The 26,688-nt window shown below is 45.9% G+C and overlaps 1 protein-coding gene across 2 annotated transcripts in view; it reads right to left on the bottom strand.

Moving 5' to 3' along the window:
- SLC35A3 (solute carrier family 35 member A3) overlaps positions 1–26,688 on the bottom strand; it is a 213,672-nt gene that overhangs the window by 94,457 nt on the left and 92,527 nt on the right. For both annotated transcript variants that reach the window (XM_063940064.1, XM_063940063.1), the window contains exon 2: positions 22,929–23,133. In XM_063940064.1, the coding sequence (XP_063796134.1) occupies positions 22,929–23,115 (187 nt within the window). In that variant the 5' untranslated portion in view covers positions 23,116–23,133. The remainder of the gene's footprint in view (positions 1–22,928; positions 23,134–26,688) is intronic.

Genomic DNA, 26,688 nt, shown 5'->3' with positions numbered 1-26,688 from the left:
CATATGTATAGGAACCATGTTGCTGTGAATTTGATCTATCTATGGCGCCTAGCGTCTGTTTACGATGCAGTTTATTGGCCAGCAAGGAGTCAATTTTATCATAAAGGCGTTGCCGAAGTTTCCACAGAATTAGCGCTGCACGGTTAGAAAGGAGGGTATTAAGTTGACCGCGTAAAAAGAATCAATTTGAGAGAGCAAAGTAGCACTGGGGGACACTTTATGTTGAGTTAATAAGGTGGCAATTTGCGATTCAAACGACTGAACCTCCTGCGCGTCTTTTTTCCTGATAGCCGATGCTTTAGCCATTCAAGTACCACGTATGGTGGCCTTATGAGCTTCCAAAAGGACACTAAGGGAGATGTCGGGAGATGCATTTCTAAGAAATAGCAAGTGATCGCCAACCTCACAGAAGGATGTTGCAAAAGCGAGTCATCAAGACGCCATTTATACCTTCTAAGGGGTGTGCGGTACATATCTATAAGGAGAAAGACCCCTGCATGATCTGTCCATGTCAGTGGAATGATGCCCGCATCGGTGATCAGTGGAATAAGGGCACACGAAATATGAATCATATCGATCCTGGAATAGTGTTGGTGCGGGGCCGAAAAGTGGGTAAAGTCTTTAGTGTGGGGATGTTGCGACCGCCATAATAACGTTAGAGAGTTCCTGTTTAAATGCAGATTGAACTCCCTCCAGTAGACTCATCATTACCGCTTGAATCTGAGGGTTTATAACCACATCAGACGAGCATGGAGAAGAGGGAGAGTCTGTGGGCATAGTGGTGTTCTGGTGGCCCTTCGACTTTTATCACAAAAAATTGGTTGGGACCTGCGAAGCCCTCGTGTTTTTTGACATAGTGAAAAAAAGGCTGTAGAAGAGTGAGAATGTAGGAAAAGGGAACAAAAAAAACAAAAAGGGACACAGTCTGCAGCTAAAATATCAGGTGAGGACGGTGGTCCAGGCAGGCCAGATAACAGCCTTAGGTTTGCATCTCAGGCTCCGGCGTGAGCGAGAAGTCAAGCGCTGTAAGGCCGAAGGAGCTCAAGAAGGACAGGCAGAAGCCTGCGATAACTCTGTAGAAAGTGGCACAGGATTCGGAGTTGAAATTGTAGGATAAGCCGACAACTGATGGCAGAGATAACTTCAGTGGCCACTGGAGGGGGGCCAGTGTCTCAGCTTCAATTACAATAGTGGAGATGCTGCCCTCCATGGGCTCTGGCATATGCTGGTGAGGATTTTAGGTGGGGACCAGTCTGCAGTCAGGGCCACTGCCAGCCGAGGTAGAAATAGGAATAAAACTGAGGGGAGCTATAATTTTAATCAGAGAATCCTTGTGTGAGTATAAAAGGGGTGAGGTAAGAAGGTAAACCAGAGCTGGGACTGGTCAAAGTGCCACACTCCCTGTTTGTGGACCAGCCTGGAAAGCAGGGAGAGATGGTTGATGATAGAGAGGCAGGCTGGGCTGTAACTGAGTGAGAGATGAGGAAAGGGGCCAAAGGATCTCTCCACAGCATTGATGGAAGTTCAATTCAGGTGCAGTCATAGGGGTCTTCCAGGAGTCCTAAGGAACCCCCCAAAGAACACAGTGCGGCAGCCAGCATCCAGTAACAGACCCAGAGTTCACCATTTTTCACCTCTCCCTGCAGGGCGTCTGCTAGAAAGGGGATCTGGCAGGGGATCTCTTTCGAAGATGGCCGCCGGGAGCTGTGGTGCTTTGTGAGCAGGTCTCCTGTGTCCGCACCGCCGCCAATGTTGGCTTCAGGAGGGCAGTGGCAAACAGCAGGTAGGGTGTGCGGGCGATCAGTCTCGCAGGGATGTAGTGGTGAGCAGCGCCAGCGGGGGCACTCCCGGCCCCGGACTTCTGGAAGTCCGCAGCTGCCACTGACTTAAGCCGAAGGTTGGTTCTAAATCCAAGTTGGGTAAGGGACCTCTGATGTCACCTGGGGGCAGAGCCACGTCACCAGGGGGAGGAGCCATGGCTGAACAGGGTACCCGAAATTTGCTCGCCATGCTTTGGGCTCGGTGGCCCGCTCCGCTCGCCACCAGGTTACTAAAGGTAGTAGTTGGTGGTGTGGATAATAGAGGAACTATCCCGCTGGCCTTGCTTCTCCCCCTGATATCATAGGTCCTTTAGGTCACTTGGATCTAGCATCTACCCTGTGGAGCTTCGGGGATTTAACTCCTGTCGCAGCCGAAGTTCCACAGGGACACGTCTCTCCTCTCAGGCTGCCAAGCCACGCCCCCCCATGGTTAATTAATTTTAATGGTCAACAAGAAAAGTATTCCATCTATATAAATGTTTTCATATATATGTACAATGATGATAGTCTGACTATGAGACACACTCTGATAACATTTTAATATCTTAATATTTTGATGTGAGTTTTAATACCTGAGAATAGGATTCTTAATGAGATAGGCTAATCATTTTAATGACTACAGGTTAACAGAGGTTAAATGGAGAGGAAAACCAAGGGGCGTTTCTTCTGAGGAAACAGCCGTACCATTGAGGCTTAGAAACGAGTCAAGCATTGCCCTTTTTCGTCCAGTAACGTTTACGGATGCGTCCTGCTCTGCACCTTACGTATTAGATCTTTATTACAGCCTGCTGACAAGCCGGCATCAGCGGCTGCCACACACAGCGGTTAACAGCCTTATTTGATGGAAGTGGTTAGCTCCGTCACCCTCAGTCTGCCCAGACATCGGAAAGAGAGGCTGGACTAGTAGATCACCACTACTGTGCTAAGAATGAGATTCACCTAAAGAACGGATAAAGGGCCTAAATCAGACCTGATCGCTAGCAATTGATTTGCACTGCTGCAATCAGATAGTCGCCGCCTACAGGGGGGAGTGTATTTTAGCTATGCAAGTGTGCGAAAGAATGTGTAGCAGAGCTGTACAAAGATTTTGTGCAGTCTCTGCGCAGCCCATGACTTACTCAGCCACTGCGATCACATCAGTCTGTCCGGGACCGGAATTAACGTCAGGAACCCTCCCTGCAAACGCATCGACACACATGCGTTTTTTCAGACACTCCCTGAAAACGGTCAGTTGACACCCACAAACGCCTTTTTCCTGTCAATCTCCTTGCGATCGCCTGTGCAAACGGACCCGTCGCACAAACCCATCGCGGAGCGGCGATCCGCCTTATACCCGTGCGACGCGCCTGCGCATTGTGGTATAATACCTGTGCATTGTGGACTTGATCGCCCGCTGGGTGAAAACGAACAGCAGCGATAAGGTCTGAATTACCCCCAACGTCAGTTGAGGGGCGGCTTATATAAAACACTGAAACACTATTTTGTTCAGCAATTGGATAGGCTTCCATTGGAGACTGTGTTTCATTTTGTTTATCATCTTACTAAATATGCTGGACTTACGCTGTATTGAACGGATTACAATGTATCTACAGGCAGGGCCGGTTCTAGGTTTTTTGGTGCCCCGGGTGGAGAATAGGGGCGTGGCTTCATACAGGGGGCATGGTCAGTTACGCCCCCTGTAGAGTTGTGCCCCCATTTGTGCCCCCTGTAGCGTAGCGCCGCTTGCCCACCCAAAAAAAAATACTTACAATCCCTGCTCCTGCCCGCTGCAGACCTCCGCCGGCGCCGCTCCTCTCCTCGGATCTATGGGAGAGACGTCATGACGTCTCTCCCATAGCACAGCATACACAGACACTAGAGGTCAAATATGACCCCTAGCGTCTGTCTGTCCCACAATGCTGTGCGGTGCGCAATGAAGTCATCGCGTACCGCACAGCAGCGGTCCTGTCCACGAAGGGAAACTAGACGCGTAGCGTCTAGTAACCTTCAGAGCGGGGGACACAGCAGGGGGCACAGTAGCGGATCTTGCCATGGTACGGCGCCATCCGGATGGCGCCGGCGCCTTCCGGAAGGTGGCGCCCCGGGCAAAAGTCCTGCTTGCCCGTGGCAAGATCCGCTACTGTCTACAGGTGCATGATTGACACTTTTATTCGTAACATTGGAGACCACGTTGTATACAATAAGAACTTTTGGAATAATCCTAACTAACAGCTGCTAAGCAGTTCACTGCATGCTAACTACTAATCCAAAGGATCCTTATTAAAATAACATAAGATATTAAGGAATGGTATCTTTATGTGCAGATGTGGTTTCCCTATGCTAATTGCTATGTGTAAATGTGGTTATATGTTAATTAAAATATTTATTAAAAAATTAAAAAACTATAGAATTGCTTTGAGCATATCTCCCAACATGACCCTCTCCAGGAGGGATAGAATGCTCTGCTTCTGGACTTTCCTCTTAATGTATGACAGCCATCACCTGTGCTGAAACTCCTTTCTTATCCATGAACCTGTTCAAAACACATACCCTCCAACATGACCCGCCCCACTAGGTACAAAATGCTCTGTTTCTGGACTTCCCTCTTAATTTATTATTGCCATCTCCTGTGAAGAAACAGCTTTCTTATCTTTAACTAGTTCAACACAGGTGATGGAAATCATAAATTAAGAGGGAAGTCCAGAAACAGAACATTTTGTACCTAGTGGGGTGGGTCATGTTGGAGGGTCTGAAAACAGGTGTTGGCAATCATAAATTAAAGTGAAAAGTCCAGGAGCAGAGCATTCTGTCCCTCCTGGAGAGGGTCATGTTGGGAGGTATGTTTGTGGATAGCGCTCCTAAAAACACATTTTCTTCCTTTTATATATGGAGTTTCAGCCACTCCATATTTGGTAGCTGCAGTCCAAGAAGCAATTATACTGGAGAGAATTGTTGTGATTAGTTCTCCATTGTTTGACCTGTGCAGTCTTAATTTATCAGGTGTCCCATAGTCAGCCTACTAGCACCCACTCTCCTTCTTTATTATGTATATTTCATACCTCCCAACATGACCCTCTCCAGGAGGGACAGAATGCTCTACTCCTGGACTTCCCTCTTCATTTATAATTACCATCACCTGTGCTGAAACACCTTTCTTATCCATTACCCTGTTCAAAACAGGTGCCAGCAATCATAAATGAAGAGAAAAGTCCAGAAGCAGAGCATTGTGTCCCTCCTGGAGAGGGTCATGTTGGGAGGTATGCTATTTATTTTTCCTATATTTACAGACCCCATACTTGCCTACCTGACCCTCTCCCTGAGGGAGAAAATGCTCTGTTCCTGGACTTTTCTGGTAATGTATGATTGCCATCACCTGTGGTGAGCTAGTTAATTGATAAGAAAGGTGTTTCACCACAGGTGATGACAATCATACATTACCAGGAAAGTCCAGGAACAGAGCATTTTCTCCCTCATGGAGACGGTCAGGTAGGCAAGCATGGTATTTACTGAACTAACAAAACAAACAAACAAATAATATGTTAATAACAAAAATAAGAATTTACTCACCGGTAATTCTATTTCTCGTAGTCCGTAGTGTATGCTGGGACTCCGTAAGGACCATGGGGAATAGCGGCTCCGCAGGAGACTGGGCACAACTAAAAGAAAGCTTTAGACTACTGGTGTGCACTGGCTCCTCCCACTATGACCCTCCTCCAGACTTCAGTTCGGATACTGTGCCCGGAAGAGCTGACACAATAAGGAAGGATTTTGAATCCCGGGTAAGACTCATACCAGCCACACCAATCACACCGTATAACTCGTGATACAATACCCAGTTAACAGTATGATAACAACTGAGCCTCTCAACAGATGGCTCAACAATAACCCTTTAGTTAAACAATAACTATATACAAGTATTGCAGACAATCCGCACTTGGGATGGGCGCCCAGCATCCACTACGGACTACGAGAAATAGAATTACCGGTGAGTAAATTCTTATTTTCTCTGACGTCCTAAGTGGATGCTGGGACTCCGTAAGGACCATGGGGATTATACCAAAGCTCCCAAACGGGCGGGAGAGCACGGATGACTCTGCAGCACCGAATGGGCAAACTCTAGGTCCTCCTCAGCCAGGGTGTCAAACTTGTAGAATTTAGCAAATGTGTTTGACCCCGACCAAGTAGCTGCTCGGCAAAGTTGTAGAGCCGAAACCCCTCGGGCAGCCGCCCAAGAAGAGCTCACCTTCCTCGTGGAATGGGCTTTCACTGATTTAGGATGCGGCAGTCCAGCCGCAGAATGTGCAAGCTGAATCGTACTACAGATCCAGCGAGCAATAGTCTGCTTTGAAGCAGGTGCACCCAACTTGTTGGGCGCATACAGGATAAATAGCGAGTCAGTCTTTCTGACTCCAGCTGTCCTGGAAACATAAATTTTCAGGGCCCTGACTACATCCAACGACTTGGAAGCCTCCAAGTCTTTAGTAGCCGCAGGCACCACGATAGGTTGGTTCAGATGAAAGGCTGACACCACCTTAGGGAGAAATTGGGGACGAGTCCTCAATTCTGCCCTATCCATATGGAAAATCAGATAAGGGCTTTTACATGATAAAGCCGCCAATTCTGATACACGCCTGGCCGAAGCCAAGGCCAAGAACATGACCACTTTCCACGTGAGATATTTCAATTCCACGGTTTTAAGTGGCTCAAACCAATGTGACTTTAGGAAATCCAACACCACGTTGAGATCCCAAGGTGCCACTGGAGGCACAAAAGGGGGCTGAATATGCAGCACTCCCTTAACAAAAGTTTGAACTTCAGGTAGTGAAGCCAGTTCTCTCTGGAAGAAAAACGATAGAGCCGAAATCTGGACCTTAATGGAACCCAATTTTAGGCCCATAGTCACCCCTGACTGTAAAAAGTGCAGGAAACGGCCCAGCTGAAATTCTTCCGTTGGGGCCTTCCTGGCCTCACACCACGCAACATATTTTCGCCATATGCGGTGATAATGGTTTGCAGTTACTTCATTCCTAGCTTTAATCAGCGTAGGAATGACTTCACTTCCTCCGGAATGCCCTTTTCAGTCAGGATCCGGTGTTCAACCGCCATGCCGTCAAAACGCATCCGCGGTAAGTCTTGGAACAGACAGGGCCCCTGCTGCAGCAGGTCCTGTCTGAGCGGCAGAGGCCATGGTTCCTCTGAGATCATTTCTTGAAGTTCCGGGTACCAAGCTCTTCTTGGCCAATCCGGAACAATGAGTATAGTTCTTACTCCTCTTCTCCTTATTATCCTCAGTACCTTTGGTATGAGAGGAAGAGGAGGGAACACATAAACCGACCGGTACACCCACGGTGTCACCAGAGCGTCCACAGCTATCGCCTGCGGGTCTCTTGACCTGGCGCAATACTTTTCTAGCTTTTTGTTTAGGCGGGACGCCATCATGTCCACCTGTGGCCTTTCCCAACGGTTTACAATCAGTTGGAAGACTTCTGGATGAAGTCCCCACTCTCCCGGGTGGAGGTCGTGCCTGCTGAGGAAGTCTGCTTCCCAGTTGTCCACTCCCGGAATGAACACTGCTGACAGTGCTAACACGTGATTTTCCACCCATCGGAGAGTCCTTGTGGCTTCTGCCATCGCCGTCCTGCTTCTCGTGCCGCCCTGTCGGTTTACATGGGCGACCGCCGTGATGTTGTCTGACTGGATCAGTACCGGCTGGTTTTGAAGCAGGGGTTTTGCCTGACTTAGGGCATTGTAAATGGCCCTCAGTTCCAGAATATTTATGTGCAGGGAAGTCTCCTGACTTGACCATAGTCCTTGGAAGTTTCTTCCCTGTGTGACTGCCCCCCAGCCTCGAAGGCTGGCATCCGTGGTCACCAGGACCCAGTCCTGTATGCCAAATCTGCGGCCCTCTTGAAGATGAGCACTCTGCAGCCACCACAGCAGAGACACCCTGGTCCTTGGAGACAGGGTTATCAGCCGATGCATCTGAAGATGCGATCCGGACCACTTGTCCAACAGGTCCCACTGAAAGGTTCTTGCATGGAACCTGCCGAATGGAATTGCTTCGTAGGAAGCTACCATATTTCCCAGGATCCGCGTGCAGTGATGCACCGACACCTGTTTTGGTTTTAGGAGGCCTCTGACTAGAGATGACAGCTCCTTGGCCTTCTCCTCCGGGAGAAACACTTTTTTCTGTTCTGTGTCCAGAACCATCCCCAGGAACAGTAGACGTGTCGTAGGGATCAGCTGTGACTTTGGAATATTTAGAATCCAGCCGTGCTGTTGTAGCACCTCCCGAGATAGTGCTACCCCGACCAACAACTGCTCCCTAGACCTCGCCTTTATCAGGAGATCGTCCAAGTACGGGATAATTAAAACTCCCTTCTTTCGAAGGAGTATCATCATTTCGGCCATTACTTTGGTAAAGACCCTCGGAGCCGTGGATAGACCGAACGGCAACGTCTGGAATTGGTAATGACAATCCTGTACCACAAATCTGAGGTACTCCTGGTGAGGATGGTAAATGGGGACATGCAGGTAAGCATCCTTGATGTCCAGTGATACCATGTAATCCCCATCGTCCAGGCTTGCAATAACCGCCCTGAGCGATTCCATCTTGAACTTGAATTTTTTTATATACGTGTTCAAGGATTTCAAATTTAAAATGGGTCTCACCGAACCGTCCGGTTTCGGTACCACAAACATTGTGGAATAGTAACCCCGTCCTTGTTGAAGTAGGGGCACCTTTACTATCACCTGTTGTGAATACAGCTTGTGAATTGCCTGTAACACTGCCTCCCTGTCTGAGGGAGTTGTTGGTAAGGCAGATTTGAGGAAACGGCGGGGGGGGGGGGGGGGGGGAAGACGTCTCGAATTCCAGCTTGTACCCCTGAGATACTACTTGAAAGATCCAGGGATCCACCCGTGAGCGAGCCCACTGATTGCTGAAATTTTTGAGACGGGCCCCCACCGTACCTGGCTCCGCCTGTGGAGCCCCAGCGTCATGCTGTGGACTTAGAGGAAGCGGGGGAGGACTTTTGCTCCTGGGAACTGGCTGTATGCTGCAGCTTTTTCCCTCTACCTCTGCCTCTGGGCAGAAAGGACGCGCCCCTAACCCGCTTGCCCTTATTGGGCCGAAAGGACTGTACCTGATAATACGGTGCTTTCTTTGGCTGTGAGGGAACATGGGGTAAAAATGTAGACTTCCCAGCCGTTGCTGTGGAAACGAGGTCCGAGAGACCATCCCCGAACAACTCCTCACCCTTATAAGGCAAAACTTCCATGTGCCTTTTAGAATCTGCATCTCCTGTCCACTGCCGAGTCCATAACCCTCTCCTGGCAGAAATGGACATTGCACTTATTTTAGATGCCAGCCGGCAAATATCCCTCTGTGCATCCCTCATGTAGAAGAGTGCGTCTTTAATATGCTCTACGGTTAGCAATATAGTGTCCCTGTCTAGGGTATCAATATTTTCCGACAGGGAATCTGACCACGCAGCTGCAGCACTGCACATCCATGCTGAAGCAATAGCAGGTCTCAGTATAACACCTGTGTGTGTATATATATATATATAGACTTCAGGATAGCCTCCTGCTTTCTATCAGCAGATTCCTTCAGGGCGGCCATATCCGGAGACGGTAGTGCCACCTTCTTTGACAAGCGTGTGAGCGCTTTATCCACCCTAGGGGATGTTTCCCAACGTGACCTATCCTCTGGCGGGAAAGGGTACGCCATTAGTAACCTCTTAAAAATTACCAGTTTCTTATCAGGGGAAGCCCACGCTTCTTCACACACTTCATTTAATTCCTCAGATGGAGGAAAACCCACTGGTAGTTTTTTCTTTCCAAACATAATACCCTTTTTTGTGGTACCCGGGGTAACATCAGAAATGTGTAACACATTTTTCATTGCCTCAATCATGTAACGTGTGGCCCTATTGGAAGTTACATTAGTCTCATCGTCGTCGACACTGGAGTCAGTATCCGTGTCGACATCTGTGTCTGCCATCTGAGGTAGCGGGCGTTTTAGAGCCCCTGATGGCTTTTGAGACGCCTGGGCAGGCACAGGCTGAGAAGCCGGCTGTCCCACATTTGGTATGTCGTCAAACCTTTTATGCAAGGAGTCGACACTGTCGCGTAATTCCTTCCACAGCACCATCCACTCAGGTGTCGACCCCGCAGGGGGTGACATCACATTTATCGGCATCTGTTCCGCCTCCACATAAGCCTCCTCATCAAACATGTCGACACAGCCGTACCGACACACCGCATACACACAGGGAATGCTCTGACAGAGGACAGGACCCCACAAAGCCCTTTGGGGAGACAGAGAGAGAGTATGCCAGCACACACCAGAGCGCTATATAACACAGGGATCCCACTATAAATGAGTATTTTGCCCCCCCTCTCTTTTTTACCCTTATGTTGCTTGACACTGCAGGGGAGAGCCAGGGAGCGTCCTTCCAGCGGAGCTGTGAGGGAAAAATGGCGCCAGTGTGCTGAGGGAGATGGCCCTGCCCCTTTTCCGGCGGACTTCTCCCGCTTTTTCTGGAATTCTGGCAGGGGTATTTTTACACCTGTATAGCCTTCCTGACTATATATGGTGTAGATTTGCCAGCCAAGGTGTCTTATATTGCCCTCAGGGCGCCCCCCCCCAGCGCCCTGCACCCATCAGTGACCGGAGTGTGAGGTGTGCATGAGGAGCAATGGCGCACAGCTGCAGTGCTGTGCGCTACCTTGTTGAAGACAGAAGTCTTCTGCCGCCGATTTTCAGGAACACTTCTTGCTTCTGGCTCTGTAAGGGGGCCGGCGGCGCGGCTCCGGGACCGAACAGCGAGGTCGGGTCCTGTGGTTGATCCCTCTGGAGCTAATGGTGTCCAGTAGCCTAAGAAGCCCAAGCTACCACCAGTTAGGTAGATTCGCTTCTTCTCCCCTTAGTCCCTCGCTGCAGTGAGTCTGTTGCCAGCAGATCTCACTGTAAAATAAAAAACCTAAAATATACTTTCTTTCTAGGAGCTCAGGAGAGCCCCTAGTGTGCATCCAGCTCAGCCGGGCACAAGATTCTAACTGAAGTCTGGAGGAGGGTCATAGTGGGAGGAGCCAGTGCACACCAGTAGTCTAAAGCTTTCTTTTAGTTGTGCCCAGTCTCCTGCGGAGCCGCTATTCCCCATGGTCCTTACGGAGTCCCAGCATCCACTTAGGACGTCAGAGAAATAACCATTGCTGCAAAAGAAAACAAAGAAGGATAAAACATTATCAAAAATAATGCAAAGCAGTTCATGCTAGAGATTAGCAAACCTTTTATAAAACTCTTCTAATAAACATTTGCCTGATTACTGATTTGGCCTGGTGGGCCTGTTGAGAGGTCTGAGAGCAGTAGGGGCAGGGTGAGTTCCACTATACTCCACCTGGCATACAGATAGTAAAAGGGTATGCGGAATCCCAACAGCCAGGGAAATGCTGGTGGACAGAATACTGACCCACGCTCCGGTATTCCCACTTGGGATCCCGGCCGCCGAGATCCCATACCGATCCGAATGAAAGGATGCCTACCCTTGCACAAGGGACAGGTGTCAGACTGTCAGCACCTGCAAGGAATACAGCCCATGTGTGTTTCACACCCCTAAAAAGGCTCTGAGTGGAAAGCAACCTTACTGATTGTGTCACCCCATTTCTTCAAATATGAAGGAAGACAGAATAAGTCAGGAGCTGAATGTACATGGGTTAGATTATGGGAGACAAAATAGACATTATGGTAAGAACTTACCGTTGATAACGTGATTTCTCTTATGTCCACAGGTATCCACAGGATAACATTGGGATATGGTTGAGCGACAGCGGAAATGCACCAACACGGTCACAAGCTTTCTGGCCTCCCAGGATCAGTTGTTTCCACAGCGATTTAGGCAGGAACATCAGGTAGAGACCTATTTAGGCGATAAGAACACACATGCACACCCTTCCATACAAGAGGGAAGATGTTTAGTGATTGTCAAGATCCTCAAATCAGGTGCGTCAGGGTGGGATCCCTGTGGACATAAGAGAAATCACGTTATCAACGGTAAGTTCTTACCATAACGTCTATTTCTCTGACTGGGTCCACAGGATTATCCACAGGATAACATTGGGATTCCCAAAGCCAATTTTAGTGGTGGGGACGCTCCTGATTACACAGGAGGACCTTTCGCCCGAAGTCTGCGTCATGAGAGGCAAAAGTATCCAAGGCATAATGTCTGATGAATGTGTTTATGGAAGACCATGTGGCTGCCTTACATATCTGTTCTGCTGAAGCACCCTGTTGTGCTGCCCATGAAGGACCTACCTTACGTGTAGAGTGTGCAGAGACATTAGCCGGAGTAGGGACATCTGCATGAGAATAAGCTTCCGATATTACCATTCGGAGCCATCTCGCCAGCGTCTGTTTACTAGCAGGCTGTCACACGCCATAGGCGGCGTTCACCGCGCTTACCCCTGCGTGCCTGCTGGTCTGTGTTGCGGCCTCCGCCTTCGGTGGTCCACGAGCTCCGGCGTCTGGCTGGCGCGGCTCCCGGCGGTTCCCCGGGGCAGGTGCGCCGCCATGACACCCGGCATCATGTGGGCGGGGAGCAGGTGACATCATCAGACTGTTCCGCCAATCCAGCGGAGGCGGGAGATTCAAAGTCAGACGCCGGGCAGAGCCTTGGCGCCTGAGTAACGTCTTTTCCCCTGAAGTGGATGCCAGTGCTCTCGTTCCCGGCGAATCTCTCTGCAGTCGTACCCCAGTGTCTCCGGCACTTTCAGGTGTCAGTTGCTGCACAGTTCCAGCGTATCCAGCGGCTGGTGTGTTCCTCTGCAATCCAGTCACCAGTGCTTCTTGGAGTCAGCGTGGGCTGCGGGCTAAATGCCGCTCTCAAGTTCTACAAGTCATCAGTGTCTTTAAACGCCGCTCTCAAGTTCTACAAGTCATCAGTGTCTTTAAACACCGCTCCCAAGTTTTGCAAGTTACCAGTGTCTTTAACCACCGCTCTCAAGTTCTATAAATCATCAGTGTCTTTAATCACCGCTCTCAAGTCATACAAATCATCAGTGTCTTTAACCACCGCTCTCAAGTTCCACAAATCATCAGTGTCTTTAAATCACCGTTCTCAAGTCATACAAATCATTAGTGTCTTTAACCACCGTTCACAAGTTCTTCAAATCATCAGTATCTTTAAAAACATCACTCACAAGTTCTTCAGTCACTATTATCTTGTACCAACACTCACAAGTACTTCTTTTCCTGGAATCTTTAACATTGCTTACAAGTTCTCCTATAGGCCTGGACATTCCCCCCATACGTTCCTTCTCTGCTATGTGACATTGTGTTGCTCCCTTCCTGCAATAAAGTTCTTTAATATTTTCACCAAGCTTTACTGTCGGAGTCCTGTATGAGGAAGACCTATATCAGGCCATCCCTGTTCCGACCCAACTGTGGTTCCTCTCCCCTACCATCGGGAGAACCCCTGAGGTTCACAAGACCCCAACCTAGGTCAGTGACACAGGCCACCCTTTTCGTTGAAATCCGTAGAGGATGAAGAGAGAATCTGTTTTCCTGATGGCACTAGTACGATCTATGTACATTCTTAAAGCTCGGACTACGTCCAGCGACGCGTCTCCCGCAGATAGTCCCGATACCTGAAAAGCTGGGACTACAATCTCTTCATTCAGGTGAAACTTTGACACCACCTTTGGAAGATAACCAGATCTCGTTCTGAGAACTGCTCTGTCTGGAAAAAAAACTTAGAAAAGGAGACTTACGCGATAATGCTCCTAAATCTGACACTCTTCTGGCTGACGCCATTGCCAGTAGAAAAAGCACTTTAGTCGTTAACCATTTAAGATCTGCTCTCTTAAGTTGTTCGAAAGGAGGACCCTGGAGGAATTTAAGAACCAAATTCAAATCCCAAGAAGCTGCAAGAGGAACAAATGGAGGTTGAATATGTACAACTCCCTGAAAGAAAGTACGTACATCCTGTAATTCAGCAATCTTTCGCTGAAACCATACAGTCAATGCTGATACTTGAACTCTCAAGGAAGCAACTTTCAAACATTTATCCAATCCTGCTTAAAGGAAATCCAAAATCCTGGATACTTTAAAAGATCTTGGATTCAAACTTTTTCCAGTACACCAATGAATATAGGCTTGCCATATTCTATGATACACACAAGCTGAAGAAGGCTTTCTTGCTCTGAGCATAGTTTGAATTACTTGTTTTGAAAATCCCCTAGCTCAGAGTTTCCCAAACTGTGTGCCATGGCTCCCTGGGGTGCCCCGGGACACTTGCAGGGGGTGCCCTGGGTTGGTGGTCCAGGACCAATTCAAATTATTCATGATCAATACAATAGGCAAAACCAGTGCTGGTGGCTGCCAGGCATAAAATATGTGGCCAAATAGAAGCAAATCTTGTCCCTCACTACACAACTGACCCTAAGGATGACATATAAACGCGATCTACTTAATGTAATATTTCTTTCTAAATTTCTCAATAAGAAATTTTTGGCCTAGGGGTGCCGTGAAAAAAATTCTGATATTCTAGGGTGCCGTGATTCAATAAAGTTTGGAAACCACTGCTCTAGCTTCTAAGATAGAGGTTTCAACAGCCACGCCGTCAAAGACAGGCGATCCAGATGGCTGTGACAACAAGGACCCTGCATTAGCAGATCTGGACGTTGAGGGAGCAGTATCAGTGCTTCCACGGACATTCTTAGCAGATCTGTGTACCAATGCCTTCTTGGCCAAGCTGGAGCTATTAGCATTATCGCTCCCTTTGCTTGCTTTATTTTTCTCACAACTCTGGGTAACAGAGATATTGGAGGGAACAGATATGCCAGATGAAATTTCCATTCTACTGACATTGCGTCTACAAGGACCGCTCCTGGGTCCCTTGTTCTCGATCCATACCTTGGAACTTTGTTGTTTAGACGAGACGCCATGAGGTCTATTTCTGGTAGACCCCATCTGTTCACTAGTGTCTGAAACACTTCTGGGTGTAATGGCCATTCGGTATCCTGAATGGTGTGTCGACTGAGAAAATCCGCTTCCCAGTTCAGAACACCTGGGACAAACACTGCTGACAATGCTGGGAGATGGAGCTCTGCCCATCTTAGAATGGGAGTTACTTCCTCCATCAATCTTTTGCTGCAAGTTCCTCCTTAATGATTGAGGCACGCTACTGCTGTCGCATTGTCTGAGCGGATCTGGACCGGTCTTCCTTGCAGACTGTCCTTTGCCTGAACTAGAGCCATGTAAATGGCACTTATTTCCAACAGATTTATTGGCAGGCGACTTTCCCTTGCGGACCATTTTCCCTGGAACCACAGGCTTCCGAGTACCGCACCCCAGCCTTGCATCTGTTGTCAGGACTTGCCACTCTTTTATCCAAAAGGGTCTCCCCTTGTTTAAATGGTCTGTCTGTAGCCACCACGCTAGAGACTTCTTTACAGTTGCTGGAAACTTTATCATCTGCTTTTTTATCGTCTGATGATTTCCGTTCCATTTGGTCAGAATAAGGTGCTGCAATGGTCTGGAGTGTAATTGCGCATATTCCACCATGTCGAAGGTTGATACCATCAGACCTAACAGTCGCATTGCTGCATGGACTGACATTGTCTGGGCGTGCAACGCTTCCTGAGCCATGACCTGCACCTTGACTATTTTTTTCTCTGGTAAGAGAACTTTCTGTAGGTCTGAATCCAATATGGCCCCCAAATTAACCATCTGCTGTGACGGATTCAGAGACGACTTTTCCCAATTTTTGAGCCACCCGTGTCTCTGTAGACAAACTATTGTCTGTTGAAGATGGCTCAAAAGTAAATCTTGCGAATGTGCTAAGATTAACAGGTCGTCGAGGTATGGGAATATTCTTATCCCCTGTTTGCGCAGACAAGCTGCCATAACCACCATGATCTTGGTAAACACCCTGGGTGCTGTTGCTAGCCCGAAGGGCAAAGCTTGGAACTGAAAATGTTCCTGGAGGATGGCAATCCTGAGGTAACACTGATGAGACAGTGCTATAGGCACATGTAGGTAAGCATCCCGTACATCCAGAGATACCATGTAATCTCCCGATTCCATAGCCAACATTATGGAGCGTTCCATGTGGAACTTCAGGATCCAAATGTATTTGTTTAACATTTTTAGATTGAGAATTGGTCGATATGACCCATTTGGCTTCTGTATCAGAAATAGATTGGAGTAAAACCCCTGTCCCCTTTGTGATGGAGGTACTGGGACAATCACACCAGACTGCAGTAATTTTTGGACTGCCTCTTGCAGGGCATTGGCCTTCGACTCTATACGAGATGGGCTGGTGCAAAAAAATCTTTGAGGAGGCTGCCTCCTGAATGGGAACCCATACCCCTGAGATACCACCTTCTGCACCCAAGCATCTGTTGTTGACTGCTGCCATATGTGTGCAAAATTAAGGAGTCGGCCCCCAACCCTGGAATCCTCCAGGCGGAGGCCCGTCTCTTCAGGCTGATGGTTTCTGTTCAGGCTTGGAAGCTGGCTTTTTGCTAGCCCACTGCTTCCTACCCCTGGTTTTGAACTGGGGTTGCTTAGACTCCTCTTTAGCCTTCGCTTTGCCAACGAAATGAGCAAAATTTTGAACCCTTGGACTTAGGGTTATAAGTAGCCGGAAATCTGACCTTCTTTGATTCAGCCTTTGATTCTAGGATATCAGATAATGGTTTCCCAAACAATATATTACCAACAAAAGGCAAAGCTTCCAATTCTTTCTTGGATTCCGCATCTGGCTTCCAGGTACGTAGCCAAACTGCTCTGCGAGCGGCTACTGTCAAGGCTGAAGCTTTAGAAGCAACTGTGCCCATATCAATTGCTGCCTCTTCCAAGTATTGGGAAGATTGTCTTAAACAGCTCAAATGATACTCTTGCTCCATAGTAGGAGAAGAGATGTCATTCTCTAGTTCCTCTATCCATTTGCCCATTGCCTTTGCTACCCAGGCCGAAGCCATAGCAGGTCTTACCACTGCTCCTACTAGAGAAAATACATTTTTCAAAAAACTATCTACCCTTCTGTCTGTGACATCATTTAGCGAGGTAGATGACAGTGGTAAAGCATATTTATGCACAAGTCGCAGAACATGTGCATCTACTTTTGGAGGAACTTCTCTTTTCGAACAATCCGCAGCTGGAAATGGATAATAAGAATTCCATCTTTTCGGAATCTTATATTTCTTACAGGGCGTCGCCCAAGACTCATCCATCATTTCCGTCAGCTCATCTGACGCTGGGAATTCAGTTTTCACTGATTTTGTACATTTAAACACAGGTGCTTTAGATTTTAACACTGTTTTAGCTGGCTCTTCCAAAGAGAGAACAGCCTTCACAGCATTAATAAGTTCAGCTACATCCTCTGAACTAAAACTCTGCGACTGATTATCATACGGAGTATTTGAATATACTGTATCATCATCTGTTGTATCATCTTGTGTAGTCTGCCACATAGACGCATCTGTATTAGTCTTACCTGTCCCTTGGTTGCTTGTAGAAGCTACTGGAACCAAGCCATAGGAAGGGAGCTGCATGTATGGGTTAATAGTGGAACCTAACCCTTGAGGTGGTGCTACCGGAGCTAACCTGTCCGCTATTGAAGATAGAGTCTGCGAACATATTCCATGGTGGCTCTGTTGGTGGTTTTTTACTTTGCTGAAAAGCAAAACAGTTCGCACACAAGCCCTCATAAGTGACTAATTGGTCCATACCAATTAACCCTGTCTTACAAGATAAGCATGTTAGGGATGTAGGAGTGCATGATAAATTCTCCTCGTCACTTTTGCCGCTCACAGACATGGTAATAATCTGTTAATGACTACACAATTTGTGACTGAAAATCACCTATATATGAGTATATATAAGTGAGATCAATCTGACCACAGTGCACCTGAATTGAGGGTCAGAACAGGACTGACATTACACAGAAAAGTCAGCACACATACTAGCAGTCAGTCACATGTTAAGGCATTAGACATTGTCATATGAGAATCCAACCCCCATAACAACTTACAAGTAAGTAGGAAAATTGTACTTCTGTTTTTAACTGGTTCTTTTTTCAATATAACATGCAGAAAACACAGTAATATACAGATCTCATATGCAATAATGTACTAAAAATTAACAATTCATACTAACAAGTATAGATAATTTTTAGTACTGTATACCCTTCCTCTGGAGAGCGGGATACAGGGAGACTCACCACACTTCCATATCCAAGCAAATGCGCTCGTGAGACGCTGAGTGGATTCAGACACTACTGATGTACACTACCGCTCTTGTATAACTGATAACGGACACAGTCGCTCCCTGCGGACACGGACGCTCAGCGACTTCCACGTGTATGCAGACGCTAAGGCCTGCGACTCGGTCTAGGCGGGATCTCTAGTGTACACAACTGCAGCGTCTAAGCTGCGACAGAGAACCTTTGTGGTAGCGTCTGAGACGGAAGTGAGGTCATTCAGTTTATGGAGGGGAGAAACTGGTCATGAACTCGGAGGAGGGGCGGCCAGGAGAGCGTCTTAATCCCCCTGTTGACTTAAACTCTAAGGATCGCGGCCTCAACCTAGTCCTGGCGCCCATGATCCCTGGAGCGTAGCGCTGTCGCACTCGAGATGTTCGGCGCATCAACACACTGTTTGTAGTCTCCACCAAATCAGGGTAGCTGTGTCCGGACCCCCCTAGTAAGAGGAAATCCATAGACTCACCTTCTCCCCATGCTCCGGCCACAGCCTGGTTACGTCTGCTGGACCTGCTAGTACATCCAACACAGACGCCCGTCGAGACAGCACTATTACCGCACAGGTAAGCGTTGTTGCAACCCGGTGGGGAGTTGTTGGAGCGACTCTTTCTAGTATGCGTATAAGACGCTGTTAAGAAAAGACGCTCGAAAAAAATATAGTGAGTCTATAAAAATAAAATAACAAAAGCTTCAGGCTGCTTTATTCACAGCAGCCCTGTGACCATGCGGCTTCCTGCCGCACCAAGCAAAAAACTGATTTGATTGAGTCAGTGGGCGGGACTATATGGGGAGGCCCCGATGCATCCTGGGAGGCCAGAAAGCTTGTGACCGTGTTGGTGCCATTTCCGCTGTTGCTCAACCATATCCCAATGTTATCCTGTAGATAATCCTGTGGACCCAGCCAGAGAAATTAGAAGGGGTTCGTTTATCCAATATGTAATGCCATGAATCTTTCTGGTGGAGCATTGAGGATAGCGATGTACTGTATCTCTAAAGGCCCATACACACTGGGCGATTTTGAGCTGAAAGCAGCTCACTTTTGGTGTTTTCAGCTCAAAACCGCCCAGTGTGTATGCACAAGCGCTGATGCGTGCTCCCGCTTCATCGCCAGCAGCCGCCGTTCATCTACTGGTATTACCAGTAGATTAACGGCGGGGTGAGCGGCTTTCCATAGCGTCCTGCTATGGAAAGCCGCTCACCCCCGCTGGCATCGCTGGGCAGGGAGGAAAAGCGCTCAGTGTGTATGCACCAAGCGCTTTTCAGCCCAGCAATGTCAGTGATCATCGCTGTGCATACACCATGGGCACAAACGCCCAGTGTGTATGCACCTTAACACTGGGGGCCACTTAAAAATTTTCTATGGGGCCCAAAAAGTTCTAGTTATGCACTGGCTGCAGGACTCAGTTTGCACACTTCTAGTTTTAGGGGATTATCCAACTAACCGCAATAATGGCACAATTTGTTTTTATTTTATCACTAATTTTTTTTTATAACCGGTATCAAATTACATCTTGCAGAAAAAAACACCACGTTTTTCTCGTGAAAAAAAGCTAGGGTCCATGTTGCTGCACTTATCGTGGAAACAATATTCACTTATCTGGGATTTGGCTTTGTCTGTTTTAGGTAGACAAAACCAATCCCCTATAAGCGCCAGCTATCTAGGTAATAGGACAGCTCCCGGTGAATCATTTAGCCACAGTAAATTAATTGAATACCCTCCTCAGTCCTTATATTGGAGATTTTATTGCCCACCTGAGTTTTCCTTCCCAGAGTCAAAATTAGAAATTAAATTCCTTTGCCACAGGTGGAAGTTGTAAACGTGGCTTTGGTGACAACGTACAGGCTCCTGACTTTACAGGTAAGATATTAATGTTAGTTTAATGTGCATTTGGGCTTATGGCCATGTTAATCTGTTTATATTTAAGGCGTTTACACTGGTAAAAGATTATATACACATGCAAATTGACTTGTAGTGTATATTTACTTATTGCTTGTGGAATTGTTAATGGGTTTAAAGTTTCTGCTCCAGTCACCAGGAGAATTAAAAGGAGGATATATGATTAGGTCTACAAATATACATGGCATATGGCTTTAATGGGATTACTAGATCTCCAGCATTTTTCTATGAGTACACATACCGTATGGATACCCGAGAATCTCTCTGGGTACAGGGTTGAGATCAAAAACACATGCAAAACCACCCCCAGTGGCTGTAATTAGTAAACGTGGGTTGCCTTTTGTTTTCCTTGACGCGGCCCTAACAAAATTTGCTTAGAAATACATAGGAGTTCTCCCAATTACATTGGTTGAGAGCTATGTCATGTGGGGCCCTTAAACCGCGGTAGTCTGCAGGGACTGGAAAGCACAGGGGCTAGTGCGTAATGGACAATAGAGGAAGCATAGGATGAATGGGGACTGATGGGACAGAATGTTAGGAATGGACCCACAATTCTGGTTGGCTAATACAGGTGTTGCTGACTGACTATCTTGTAGACTCTTTGTCCATAAAACCTTATATCTTAGAGAGGTAGCATTTTTGCCTCTTTTAAGTGCATTAAATAGGAACATGAAATAGTACATAATTTCAGCTTCAATGATGAGTACACAGTAAATGTGAAGAAACTGTATTTTTACACAATGTAGGAATAAAACAAAACAAAAGCCACAAATCTTTAATAAAATGTTAACTATATGGGTAGTAGTTACATAACACAGTGAATTCTACCATCAGTAATAATGGCAATAACAGCCGGCACATATGCTTTTAACAAACTATGGATAACTAGATATAGATATAGTAGGTATGAAACTTTGTGTGATCCAGCTATAAAGCAACCTGCCTCACTAAGAACTGTACTGGGTGGAGTAGGATACACCGGGGAGACTTTCAATGGTTCAACGGTGTGTAGAATTTATCAAGATACCCACAGTGTTGGCAAACCCAGTTCTTGAAAAAGGGGGAAAAGCACATCATGGCAAGCCATTCACGTAGCATCAGGATTGTAGGACTTACCTTCTGGTTTGTGATCATGTATAATAATTCAGCTGTGACTATCACGCTAGTCTCTAAAATATCATGAATGGTTTCAAGAACTTGGAACTATACTTGTTAAATAATAGAATGGCCCCAATACTTTCTACAGTTGTATCTTTGACCTGTTGTGTGCAAAATACTTCAGACCCTAAGTGCCTAGCAAATGACTTTTAGTACCTCTAAATAGATAGGTGGGAGGAAAGCAATAAAAAGCAGGAGCACATAGAAACTCCACATATATAGTGCCCTGGTTGGTACCAAATCCATGACCCCAGTGCTATGAGTGCTGAGAAGCAGAAATTCTAACCTACTACGCCACTGATCCATAAATATCTGGGAGTGCTAGTCCTTTACCTCTCCTAAGACATCAGCAAAAGGCATAGTTCTTAATAAGGAGCACAACTGAGAAGATTTTATGGAAAATACAATGTAAAAGACATCAGGGACTGTAGAATTACACATAAAAGTTTGAGCAATATGGTGAGCAGACATCAAAATGGAAACGGAGAAGGGAGACAGGTATGTAATGTATGGAAGGCTCACAGAAACAAGGGTTTTTCCATCGTTTCACAATTAAAAACTATCACTAATACATGTAGGATTGGAAGCAGGGTAGGCAACTTTGGAAAGGGAATTTAGCAGTATTATCCCCAGAGGCTTTTTCACAGATGCACGACCCAGCAGTTTTCCAAAACCGCACAGCTGTCAATCTAGTCCAATGTCCGCACATCCTTCCCTCTTCCCCATCTACTTCATACTGGCACCTAGCTGGAAAAAATTCTGGGGGAGAACCCTGTATAGTATCTGACCGGTTATATGAGCAGGACAGTGTTGCACAGGTTGTAGCTCCATTTTAGTCTCCATTTGTTCGACTGTAGCTCCGTACAACACATGTACTTTTCAGACCTGCGATTTTAATGCCCTTTGTAGAGTGAACTACCCTCTACTTTTCCTGTTACTGTCTACTGTCTTAAGACAATAAGCCAGACAGCCTAGGGTCTGGTCACTAGATGGCGATATTCTGCATCTCCACATATCCAGCACAAACATTCATATTGGTGGCTATATGTTCCTTATGCTAGTCCTAATAGATGCCAGGCTGAGAGAGTTTAATTGACAATGCAATGTGCCAGTCATCAACAAGCAGAGGATGCAATATTTTATGATCAAGTCATATGCACTCTGTAATTTCATTTTGAACTTGTGACATCACTCACGTGACCCAAGCTTTAATGAGGTCAGTCACTTTTTTTCTCCTTGGTTTTGTTACGTTTTGTAGAGTAGTTACCATCTACTTGTCCTGTTACTGCCTAATAAATAAATGATATGCTGCATTTTCATTAACATTGCTGTAGATGATAAAATGGCTGTCTATAGCTGGGTACACACATAGTCCATTCCCGGCTGATCAGGTTCGCTCCCGATCAGCTGAGCGGTATGAATCCAACCGTGATCCCCTGTGATGCTGTGTCAGCAGCAGTAGAGAGTTAATCGGCTCTTCTATGGGAATCAGGAGGTCGCTTGTGCAGCACATAGGATGCGACCTCTTGGTCCAGACTGTTGCAGGAGCGTTATAAGCCATTTATCAGCTGATGCTCCTGCATTTGCACTGCATACACACCTATATAATAATCGACCGTTCACCCAATACCGGGAGAATGGGAAGACGATTGTATAGGTGTATACCCAGCTCATGGCATAGTAAACACTAGGTGGCAAAGCTCTTTTGTTATTGTTCATAATAGCCTACTTTTTAGAATACACATCATGATAGCTCCCACTCAGAAATATTCTACCGCTTTGTAAACAAGCTCCAGATGTACTTACTGCTTTCTTTATATACCAGAAGGATGCAGGCTAGAATTTTAAGCACCTCTGCAGCCACTACAGCAGTTGAAGATAAGTATCTTGGCCCCTCCTCCTTCAGGGTGCGAGAGTAGCGCATGGTGAGAACTAAACTGGTGGTCTGAAACACTAGGATCCCTAAAGAGATGTACTTCAGGTGGGTGGCCATTGTGGTTTCTTGTGACTTCTGCAGCAAAGAAAAAAAAAAAGTTACGTACACAGAGGAGTTTAGGGTTTATCAATCACACAGAGCCTCGGATAAGCTTAGGATTCCATTTTTTCAGAAATAAAATAGTCAAAATCATTGAAGGTACTGATTTGAGCTGTAGGATATTACAAATAAGGGAAATGTTTGTTTTGTTGGTACAAAAATACACATTTCAATACTGCAAAATACATCTTTATGTAGATTTCTGTATATAGTAGACTTGCATTCCATTATTCTCAGTTGCTGTTCCCAGCCACTAATTCAAAATAGCAATTTTATTTTCTTTTTATATCCACACACTGTATCCGGATGCTAGGACGACATGGATAAGGTCGCCAGTCAATAGGTCCACTACTAATGGTTGACAGGCATTACGTCGACATGGGCAAAATGTTGAAATGTCAATGGTCGACACAGGAAAAGGTCAACATGACTTTCTTACAATTTTGTAAAAATGTTTTCGACTTTATTCATACTTTATGATCCACATGCACTACGATTGGGAATAGCAACCTGTGCTGAGAGCAGCAGTAAAGCGAGGCACCTTGTCCGAAGCTGCAAGGGGACGCGGTGAACTAATTGGGGTTCCCGGTCACTTTATGGAGCAAACCTCACCAATAAAACCCTAAAATCTCATACCATGTCGACCTTTTTTGAGTGTTGATCTTGTGCCCGTCAACCTTTTAGGGTTGATCTTTTCCAGGTCATACATATCCTCCACACAAAACACACACACACATTTTCTTTTTGCTAATGTATTTAAAGTCTAAGAATTTATATGTAGCCATGCCATAAAATCTCTAATCTTGGAAAATTATAATTTACATAATCTCTGTGACTGAAACAAACATAAAATGCAGGCTTGAATCTAGCCAGCCACACACCTGTGTAAAACGTAGGTGTCTCAGATTAAAGGGATATTACAGAAGGTCTATTTATATTTCAATAATTAGGCAATGAAGTGATTATCAAAAACAGCACACAGGATACTAATGACATGGCAACTTGCGTTCACACATCAGGCACACCTATTCTGCACTTTCCCAGCGCTGATTATCTTTCAGTCAGACAATCAAACACCATAATCTTTGCTCACGTAGCCAAGTAAAACAGAAAAAAAAGTAAATTCATTACTCCCATGTTACTCTGACCTGTTCATTTCCAGATGTGTAAATAAGGATTTGAAGAAAAGACTTACTGAATAAAAGACTTAACTTTTTAGGTACAGTACCAAATACAATTGATAAACAATGTTCCAACTTTTTTGCTATTGAAATGTGGACTGTTTCAACCACTTAACTGACTATTTTTTCTCCCAAAAAAAGGCAAGGAAATTGTTGTTGTTGTTTTTTTATGAGTGAATTAGGTGAAGAACATGAATTTAACCTTATCCAAAATTATTTTAGTTAAAAAATAAAAAAAAATATATTATTTTCTTTTAAATATCATTTTTCTCAAACATCGGAACATCGGTCGGGAAGAGCTGTAACACTGGAACATCGGTAACATCACCACCATCGCAACGTTACTTTTTACCCCCCCCCCACAGCTGCCAGGTACACAGGGGGCGTCTGGGGGTGGCTTGGAGGAGGGGGGGTTGTTTTACACTTTCCCAGTGGCTGCCATGGTCTGCATGGGGTCCTGCCGTGCTGACGGATCAGCAATGATTGCTAGCATGGCAACACTGAGGGGAGGGTGCAGGGAGGCAGAGGGACCTTCTGAGAGCAGCAGATGAGGGAAGTTTCCAGTCGCTGCCGCTGCTAACACTCTTTATCTGACTGGTCGCATCCTGTGCAACCAGGTCAGATAAGACATTTGCTGGTGTGGTCGCATCCGATGCGACCATGCCAAGCAAGTGGTTAAAGCCCATCAAGCTGCTGTCCAGTAGCTGCTGATCTGCAATAGAATTGAAATATCTTTTACTTAACAAAAAAAAAAAACTCTAAAGGGGCGATTCAAATGTTTTAGCGCAGCATATCTCCGGTTACTTTAGAAAGGGCGATATGCAAATGTTTGTTCCGTCACCGAGCACAGTTTGTTTTTCACACTTACAGTATGTGCCCTAAAGGGTTTAGCTGCATAAGGTTGCTAGACCTGTCTAAAGTATTGAACACAACAAGAAAAATATGTGTAAAATGCTTCTTTGCGCCCTCAGGAGGTGAATTTGCCGGATTCCCTAAAAGAGTCATGAATTTGATGGGGGTTTTTTCCCCAGTGGAAAATTAAGGAAAACTGAACAAAATATTATTTTTTAATGTATAAGGTTTCTCAAAAGCAAAGACAAATTCACTGAAAAATGTTGTAGTACTGTACTTGATAAGCGGCTTTAACAAAATTAATGTGTCACAGCTGTTACTGTCTACAAATAACAGTAACAGCTGGAAAACCACAGTTTGCCTTAATTTGCCTTAAAACCCACTAGGCACAGTGGTTCCCAAACTTTTTCGAATCCTGGCACCCTAGAGTATCAGATTTTTTTGCACGGCACCCCTAAGCCAAAAGTTTCTTATTGAGAAATTTAGAAAGAGTTATTAAATTGTGTTTATATGTCATTCTTAGAAGCAAATATTATCCCTCACCACACATTTGAACCTGTTTGTCCACATATTTTATGAATGGCAGCCACCAACACTGGTTATGCCTATTACATTGACCATAAATAATTTGAAATGGTCCTGGACCAGCAACCCAGTGCACCCCTGCAAGTACCCCGAGGCACCCCAGGGTGCAACGGCACACAGTTTGAGAACCACTGCACTAGGGTGATATGAAAAAGAAAAGGATTCCATAACTGTGCAGAAATAGATATGGAATAGGATGTGATAAAAAAATTTGACAGTAACACAAACGACCCCGGATTGGACTCTCTCCTTGTTTCCTCTCTGTCCATAATTTTGTGTGGGAGGGTAGGAAGCTCCAATTTAAACATGAGATGCTTTTATGACAGAGGTGCAGAGGAGGCAAACAATTGCCTATGATCTCGACGTATTACCACACTATTGTTCTGACTTTGGTATTAGACTAGACTCGGCACTCTGGAGCAAAGCAGTGGGTAGAGAATTCTCCCCTGGTACTCTAAAATAGTATGCTCAACCTATCCACCCGTGGGTCCTACACTGGAGATGTGGAGGAGGTTATGTACTAGAAATGGGGTTTTCTGCTGTGGTCAGCTGCTAAGATTACTAGAAAAGGGCAATTTTTCACCGACGGTCGGTTTCGGTCCTTCCAGGAGCTTTGCACCTGATTCCATTTTCTTATTGCATTAAGCCTTCATTGGAATTGGTCATTATATGGGCTGTATAATTGTCCTGGTTGCATTTTCTGTGTTTGCATTCTGTATATTTAAACCTGTTATACACAATCTTTTCCTTGAAAATAAAGAATTTATAAAAAATAAATATAGGGCCTGGGCAAATAGTACCTGCCCCCCTCCCAACACCACTGACTAACACATCTTTACTGATAACGGATTAATGGATAGATATACTGTATAAACACATATATCATGATGTAGTGAGCAGAGAGGCTTCGGAA

Source organism: Pseudophryne corroboree, chromosome 9, assembly GCF_028390025.1.
Source record: "Pseudophryne corroboree isolate aPseCor3 chromosome 9, aPseCor3.hap2, whole genome shotgun sequence".
NCBI classification, from domain to species: Eukaryota; Metazoa; Chordata; class Amphibia; order Anura; family Myobatrachidae; genus Pseudophryne; species Pseudophryne corroboree.
This window is presented reverse-complemented; position numbering and strand designations above follow the sequence as displayed.